Genomic DNA, 8,845 nt, shown 5'->3' with positions numbered 1-8,845 from the left:
TGTGCATTCTGTGATTTTTCTACTTCAGTTGTAAGCTTTCTGGGGCAGAGACATCTTTTAAAATATGTTCTATGAACAAATGGCCCTGATCCATGACTGAGGCCCCTAGGTACTGCTGCAGTACAAATACATAACGATTTTGAGGAAGACTCCATTGTGAATTAGTTAAAAAGCATTTTTAAAGTATTTCCCTATTACCGCGTATAGGGGTAGGTTACTCTTTTGAAAACAACTATCTTGTATATTTCTAAAACTTATTTTATTATGGTATGAGATACAATATACAACACTTTTAAAGGTTTATGGGGCTTTACAAACATATATGGTGATGTTCCCTGACCAGTCCAAGACAAGAGAATGGACAGTAGTTCAGAAGAGGAAGGGTTTGAAGATGAGGGATTGGTAGAAGTGGTGGATTTTATAGGAAGATATTCCAGGCATATGGGGCAATTTATGGTGTGATGTAGTAGAATTTAGATTGTAAATGGTTTAGGGCAGGGACTGTCTCTTGTTATATGTCCACATAGCACCTAGAATACTTTGGGTGCCATATACAATCAAGAATAGTTATTTGGAGGTTGTGTTGTGGTGATATTCTGGGAGAGGGGGACAGTAAGTGATCCTGTGCAGATGGTGGTGTGAGGGGAAGCCAAGTGTTGAACAAGACTGCAACACTGTAGTGGGGTCATGGGGAGCCAGGCCATGATGCTGTATAAAGGCCACATAATATGGAGGGACAGTGCCTAGTGGAGAAGATGTGATGCTGTGTGGAAGCCTCATTGCAGGGGGTTGCCAAGAGGAGGAGGAGATGAGGTGATGCTGTAAGGAGGTCTCATGGGAGTGGGGGAGGACAACAGTGACAGTTGTTTGGGACAGTCATAGTGATGTCTATGGGGTGGCCTTGTTGCAGGGGGGACAGTGCCAGGTGAGGAGGCTATGTAGTGGGGGATGTTGCAATTTTGAAGGGAGGGTGTGTGTAGTAAAGAGGATGATGGCAGGTGGGCAGGGGATGTAGTAGGGGCAAGACATGGTGATGTAGAGGGCAGGTATGTGGCAATGGGGGATGATGCCAGGTGGGCTGTAGGGAGGATATGTTGTAGGGAGAAAAGTGCTGGGGGGGGGAATGTAGTGGGGAACACAGGCTGTGGGGAATATGACCCTGTCAGGTCAGGGAGAGATGAGAGACATTGTGATCCTGTGGGGAGGGTATGTGGCAGGGGGAAGAGGGGAACTGTGATGCCATGGGTAGGAGATGCTGTCAGGTACTGGGTGAAATGGGTGATACAGTGATGCTGTGGGGAAGGGGGGATGCTGTTAGGCATGGGGGTGCTGTGTGGAAGGGGATGCTGTCAGGGAGCATGAGGGGGCAGGGGGATGCTATTGGGTGTGGGGAGGACATGGGGTGCTGTGGGGTATAGGGGTGCTGTCAGATGGGGTGTGAGGGGGATGCTCTTGGGTGGGAATGCTGTGGGGCGGGGGTGCTGCGGGTGCAGGGTATGGGGGTGCTGTGGGGGAGGGGATGCTTCTCAGGTGGAGTGTGGGGGCAGTTGGAATCTGTGGGGTATGGGGGTGCTGTGGGGGAGGGGATGCTTCTCAGGTGGAGTGTGGGGGGCAGTTGGATGCTGTGGGGTATGGGGGTGCTGTGGGGGAGGGGATGCTTCTCAGGTGGAGTGTGGGGGGCAGTTGGATGCTGTGGGGTATGGGGGTGCTGTCGGGTGCAGGGTATGGGGGTGCTGTGGGGGAGGGGATGCTTCTCAGGTGGAGTGTGGGGGCAGTTGGATGCTGTGGGGTATGGGGGTGCTGTCGGGTGGAGTGTGAGAGGGCAGGCGGATGCCGTGTCCCCACAGCCTGGGCACGGAACCACCCCTTCTCCCCGCACCTGAGGAGCCCGTGACCGAGCGCCCCCCTCCCCTTCTCGTGCCGCCCCCGTGCGCAGCGGGGCCGGATGGGCTGCGGAGCCCGCCCCGTCACGTGGGGGGCGCACACAGGGTGCAGGATGGTGGCGGCTGCGGCGGCGCCCGGCGGCGGCAGCGGGTAGAAAATGGCGGATTTCGAGGCGCTGAGGGTGAGGAAAAAAAATCCATCCCCAGCGACCCCCACATCCCAGCTATTGCCAGCCAGTGCGGCCGACCCACCCTCGCCCACAGCTCGGGCGGGACCCCTCAGCCGGGGCCTGACCCCCCCCCTTCTCACCCGCTCCCTCGGGCCTTTTGGGGGTCCCCACCTCATCTCCCGGTCCCCACCAGGGTTTTGCCCCTCCCCGTGCTTCCAGCCCCGCAGGGTTTTCACCCACTAGCTCGGATTCCCCCCCCCCCACACGCCCCGGTCTCCTTTCCAATCTGCCGCCTCAGGGTGTGCGCGCCCCCGCCCCCGCCAGTGCTCCCACGCTGCTGTGGGCCCAGGTTGCCTTCATGATTCTCAAACGGAGATAGGGGGAGCGGCGGGGGCAAAGTGGAGGTGCGCTACTCCTGCTCCCCAGATCTGGAGCTTTCTGTGATTGCATGCCCGGGCGCTGATCTCGCTAATTATTATTTACCAGAGTTGAGGGCTGGGGAGAAACCCCCCCCCCAATTCATTGTGAATGTGGCTTTTTTTTTAAATCTTTGAGTAGGATAAACTAATAGTAGTATTAAAATAGCCAGTTTTTTGGGGAGGGGGGGCAGGGGGAGAAAGAGTTGCCAGTAATTCTTACCAGAAAACAATCAAAATGATTTTTAAAAGGGAGGACACTTAAGGTATCTTTTAAATGTCTCTTGAAGTTAGAGATGAATGCAGGCCTCAAATTAAGGTGCTTTGTGCACACACACAGTCATTCATTAGCACATCTTAGCGACCTTGTAGTCCTCACCTGTATGTTCTTTGACTTAAAGAAAAATGCTTTCTATTGTCTTACTTTTTTTTAGAGGTGGAGGAGTGGAAAACTTGCAAATTCTGGTTTCCATTTTCATGTTGAGATTGTTTTCCGACATCTTGAAATCATCCTTATACATCCAGTTTACACTAGTATAGAAAATTTCTGCCTACTAAGTGAGATGACTTGCAATTGAGATATAAAAGGAGACAATTCTGCAGTCATGTATGGCACCTTTTTTCTCTTTTTTACAGAAATGTGTATCATTTTGTATTAATTGTGGGAGAGGGGGACTCAAACTGATTTTTAAAATCAAATTTAAGAGACATTAAAATTGCTGTGAAAATACATTAATTGAACGCAAACTTGGGAACAATATGCACAAATGCAAGGGCTATGGAAATCGGTATTTTTTATGGCAGAACTATTCCATCTACTCTTTCACTTGATGTCTTTTTACACAGTTACATTGAACTCCTGTAATCACTTCCAACATAAAGCACTTTTCTTCCTTTGAAATATCTGTTAAAAGTCTAATACAAAGAGCTGACTAATTCTGCTTTTTTAAAAATATAAACATCTTTTAAATTTCCTTAAAACATCTGCAAACATCATTTTTGGTACACTGCTACCTCGATATAACACCACCCGATAGAACGTGGTAAAGTAGTGCTGTGGGGCAGGGGCAGGGGCAGGGCTGCGCACTCTGGTGGATCAAAGCAAGTTCAATTTAACACGGTTTCACCTATAACGCGGTAAGATTTTTTGGCTCCCAAGGACAGCGTTGTATCGAGGTAGAGGTGTATATGACATTTTCCTTCATATTCTTATTTCTAGTAAGTGGAGCCCAAGTCTGCAAGAATGCCGTGTTTGCAGTGGGAGTTTTATGTGTAGGAGGTTTGCAAAACAGCTCTTAAACTTTGTGGTTGGGATTTCTGCTGTCACCAATTAACATGAACCCCAGGGCTAGCACCAGTGGGAGCCCTGGTGTAGAGAAGGCTCTAGTAGCCAGGCCACTTTTCACCAGGCTTAACTAACATATGGGAAACACTGGCAGTTGCCAGAGCTTTGCCTATGTTAGTTAGGGCTTCCGCCAGTGCTAATGCTGACTAATTTGTTGGAACCATAGCTCTGGTGGGGGAATTTTTTCACAAAAAAATCCTAATCCAGATAGGATCTGAGGGAAGAGCAAAATTTGGTCTTCCTGAATATGAGCTTTCTTTCTGAATTGATTTAGTAAGACTTTATTTTTGTTTTGTGTGTTGTTTTGGCTTTTTTGGGTTTGCTTGTTTGGTGTTTAACCCCCCTTCCCATGTCATACTATCGATTGTCTTGTCTCTCTCTAAACTTTATACTAGGAAACTTCAGTCTTCTGTTTTAGCCCACCTACAGTTTGCAGTAGAAAGGAGGATCTAGCAAAATGGGTGTTGTCTCAAGGGAGGTATAAGATAAAAAGTTCCCATAAAGTTCATTCCATCTAGCCCCTAATTACGTTGAGTGAATTGGAAATATACATCTGAAATGTCAGATGTGAAGGTGGACATCCTGAATTTCTTCACTAGACAATGTAGGTTTTGACACAGCTTAAATTATTGTCTGTAAGGGACTCTTCCTTGTCCATACTTCTATAGATGGAAACTTCTGTAAATTTCCCCCCTCTACAATTTGATTGTTGGCAGTACTGCTTTATCTTCCCCACTATTTTCTATCTCCTCATAACACCAAATAACAGGAAGTAAGTTATATGTCGTCTTTAAGCGTCTTACTACTGTGCAGGCGCATAGCTAAAGTAGCTTGAACTGTAAGCCCTTTGAGGCAGGGATGTGATTTGTATGGTGTGCTAATAAATCATATACATCTATGTAGACTGTCCCTTGCTATGGCTGACAGAGGGCTGTATGATCCAAGAAAACTTTATATTATTACTATTACAGTGAATTAAATGATCCAGTAGAGCAGTGGTTTTCAAACTGGGATATGCATACTCCTTAGGGGTACGTAAAATTTCGTCGAGGCATGTGAGAGATCCTGTATTGGCAGCCAATGCATCATGTTATCCCTTACAGACCTTCCCTCCCCCACCCCATTTTCATAGGTATATTATGTCCCTTCCTCCAATGGGGGTACACAGTAGACTGCATTATTTGGAAAGAGGTATACAGCTTAAAAAGTTTGAAAACCACTGCACTAGAGAATATGGGCAGGATCACATTCATTGTAAATTACAGGAGCCTCCAACTTCCATAATGAGGGTAGGATTTGATGAGAAAAACTATGCTTTCCCTTATCCTCATACCCAGTTTATATTCCTGCCTCAATTACTGGTTTAGATAATGGGGATTTTTTTTTTTTTTAGCAATGTGTCTTATCATAGTGCCTCACAGTCCTCAGTGTAGATATTTTCAGAACACTTCCTCTGAGGGACATGTTATCCCCATTTTACAGATAGGACAATGAGGCGCAGAGAGACTCAGGCACAGATTTTTAAGAAGTATTTCAGCATTGCAAGACCCAAGTACCATTGACTTTGGTGAAACTTAGGCTCCTAAGTTACATAGGCCTTGCATTGCTGAGCGAGTAAATGTCCATATTTTTAGAGGCATTTAGGTCTTAATGACTTGCCCAAGGTCACACACGAAGTTTGTAGTGGGGTAGGGACCTGGGTCTCTTGAGTTCCAGGCTAGTACCTAAGACCTGGATTACCCTTTCTTTGTAAAAGTTGTCGGGTAATGCTAGATAGTGACTGTTGGTCCAAAGTGATAGCTCTGATGTTTCCATTTCTATTTATCTTACCTGTAAACTGGGGTGTCAGTCTCTGGACTGGAGAAGCCAGTTCACAATCTTGATATCTGTTTAGCACTGGGAAGGTGGTGGTTTAGGATCTCTTTTTGTGATCCTATGTGACTGCTGGAGAGAGTGCAGTGCATGTCTAACCATTAAGGCCTTTACTCCCATTGATAAATCACAGTTTAAAAGACTGAGCATGACGCTCACCTGTTTGGATTAGTGGATCTGAATTACAGAAATTCAATTTACAGGTATGAAGTTTCTTTTTGACAGCCCTCCGGCATGCCCCACAGTCAAGGAGGAGAATGGCTTCCTCTCAAACCGCCAGAACCTCCAGAAATTTCTTCCCTAAATTAGTATTTTGTGGATTAATCTACAGTATTGTCCATTTCAGAGTGGTAGCCGTGTTAGTCTGTATCAGCAAAAACAACCGAGGAGTCCTTGTGGCACCTTAGACTAACAAATTTATTTGGGCATAAGCTTTCGTGGGCTAGAACCTACTTCATCAGATGCATGGCAGAGTTGCTTGCTGCACTGATGCTGAGCAGCTGTTCACCTCAATATGCAATCTCTACCTGTCTTGTGAAGGGACATTAGGGCAGCTTGGAAAGCTCCATTTTTATTAGTAAGCTTGCTGAAAGTTTAGAAGCAGCAGATCCGGCTTCAATCATGATTCTGGTTTTTTTTGGTGTTTTAGGCCAGCAGAGTATAGGGATGCTGTAGAGTCAGTATGCTCAGCTTTCTGGGGTGAAGGAACATTTTTATGTTGTTTTATGATTGTGGTATTAACATACTGTGTGGGGAGCCACGACCAAAGAGTTGGAGGCAGGAAGCTTTTCATTGTGGTTAAAGAAAACCAGGAGATCTTGTAGGAGCCGCCATATTCCCAATTTTTTTGGAGTGGTGTCCCGGATTGTCATGGTACTCTATTTAGTTTGCAGAATTGACTGCTTTTTATTATACTTTAATGCAATAGTCTTTGGTGTATTTGTATAAAGTATAAAATTTTGTTGTCTCTTGTAAAAATGGTCATCTTTCCCGAGCAAAATAATGCTCTGAATGTAGTTTCAAGAAGGTCTTGAGAGAAGTTGTCATCAAAAACATCCAGAGTAATTCTTACCTCTCACAGGCCTTAACATTCTGGAAAGATAAGATGAATTCTGAATAAGATGGTTTAACTGTATAATATAATGATGTTTCTTTTAAAAGCATTTTAGCACTCTGAGGAACTTTAAGGTTTAGGTTGAAAGAAGCACAATTTTGTGATTATCTCTTAGTATTTTGTGTCTTGCAAGACTTCCATCTGTGTGGACAATAGAAAAGTTTTAGGTGAACAGGAATATACATGTCCATTCCTTTTATATTAGGAAACAAATTAGGTGTGACATTGGGAACCTGTCATGCCATTTGGAAGGAAAGAAGAATGTGCCAGCAGAAAGAAATTCAAGTGGATCCACATTTCTGTACCTAAAAAGAAGTTTGAATCCACACCAGGTTTCATTAGGGCTTGTAAACAATAGAAAGAAGTAGCATCTAATTTTAATAACTGCATCTGCTTTCAGACTGGGTAATACTTGCTGACACACATCTAATCAATGAACAGAGCAAGGGACTAATAAAATCCTAGTCAAAAAACATGGTGGCTGAGAGGAGTGCATGCAAGTTTGGAAGTCTCAAAGTTCTGAGTTTCACAACAGAATCCTTGTGCAGCCATAGATAAGATACTTAACTTTTCTGCATCCATCTCCACGCTTTGTAAAATGGGGAGACTAGTTGCCTACTTAACTAGGGTATTGTGAGGATTAGTTAGTATTTGTACAATGTTTACATCATGTAAAATGCTATATGTGTCCTTAATATTAAGAAATAGAGTAAGAAAATGATTATGGGATGTGCAGGTGTATAAAACATTTTGTATATCGACAGTATACTGTACTATTGCCATACTGTGTAACGTTGGTTGTTCAGGTATAAAATTAAAACCACTGCACTTAACACATCTAATTTTATCCAGTATAATAATGCATTTTAAAGCATGAGTTCTCAATTGCTAACCAGGAATGAAACAGCATATTATAAAGTGGATGAATTTTGTTTATCTTGTCATGCCCCATTATGCACATCTTTCAGTTTTTGTCATATATTACTGGCATCAAGGGCTCTGGGTTTATGATTTCTAACCCAAAGTCAATGTGTAATTCTTGATAAAACTTGAGTGGTGGAATGCAGCTGTGACTAGACAGTGAACAATTGTCTATAACTATATGCTGTAGAGATCTTGACATTGTTTAGAACATTCTATTAATTATGTTTAATAAAATAACTGATTGTAGCTGTAAGGTAATGTGTAACATTTGGGACTTCATCCTGCAGGTCCCTGCACACACATCCCACAGATTTTGAACAGAGATTTTGTGTTACAGGTTTAGTACCTTAAATATTAAATAAGGGGGGTGGGGGGAGATGAATTGTAATACTCTCTTGAGTTTTAAGATCCAGTAATTCACACAAGCAATATTTAAAGAATGCTAACAGGGAAAAAAGTGAGATAATCCATTTCATAGGATTTAAAAAAAACGAGGAGTTGCTCCTTAATTCCTGAGTGGTGGCCAAGTTTTCAGAGATTTGTGTGCATCCAACACAAACGTGCAGTTATGGTTTACAATACCATGCACTGGGATGCATGCAGCTTTGAAAACCTACTGCTTAATTTATACATTTCCTCGTTAGCTATAAATTGTATTGTTCTTCTTGCCCTCCCTTTTAGGGCCTGATAATCAAATGATGTAAACAAGCATACCTCCATTTATTTCAGTGCACATACTTACTTTTGAGTTAATCTTGCTAACATTTTTGTTACATGAGTGTAGAGCAGAGAACTGGAATCAGGAGGCCTGGTTCTGTTCATGAGTCTGTCACAGTGTTGGTGAGCCACCTTGGCCAAATCACTTAAACTCTCATTGCTAGGGCCCTTCCAAATTCATGGCCATGAAATGTGTCAGACCATGAAATCTAGCTGTTGGATGGGAGGGGCAGGGCTGGGGGCACCCCAGCCAGGGGCTCCTACCTGGTCCCCAGCTCCAGCTGCTAGCCCCTCCTGGTCTGGGAATGGATGGGACTTAATCTTCTCCTGCACAGCTGCTTGGGGGGAGGGAATCAGACCCACCTCGGGGTACCTACCCCAGCTGCAGGAAGATCTGGGACTGG

At 44.3% G+C, this 8,845-nt stretch overlaps 1 protein-coding gene across 4 annotated transcripts in view; it reads left to right on the top strand.

Moving 5' to 3' along the window:
* PIAS2 (protein inhibitor of activated STAT 2) overlaps window positions 1-8,845 on the top strand; it is a 55,915-nt gene that overhangs the window by 8,248 nt on the left and 38,822 nt on the right. For 3 of the 4 annotated variants that reach the window (XM_050944712.1, XM_050944711.1, XM_050944714.1), the window contains exon 1: window positions 1,980-2,065. The exons of the other annotated variant lie outside the window; for it this stretch is intronic. In XM_050944712.1, coding sequence (XP_050800669.1) covers window positions 2,042-2,065 — 24 coding nt within the window. In that variant the 5' untranslated portion in view covers window positions 1,980-2,041. Of the gene's footprint in view, window positions 1-1,979; window positions 2,066-8,845 lie in introns of those variants that run through there. 4 annotated transcript variants of the gene reach the window in all.

The sequence above is a fragment of the Gopherus flavomarginatus genome, chromosome 3, assembly GCF_025201925.1.
Source record: "Gopherus flavomarginatus isolate rGopFla2 chromosome 3, rGopFla2.mat.asm, whole genome shotgun sequence".
NCBI lineage: Eukaryota > Metazoa > Chordata > Testudines > Testudinidae > Gopherus > Gopherus flavomarginatus.
This window is presented reverse-complemented; position numbering and strand designations above follow the sequence as displayed.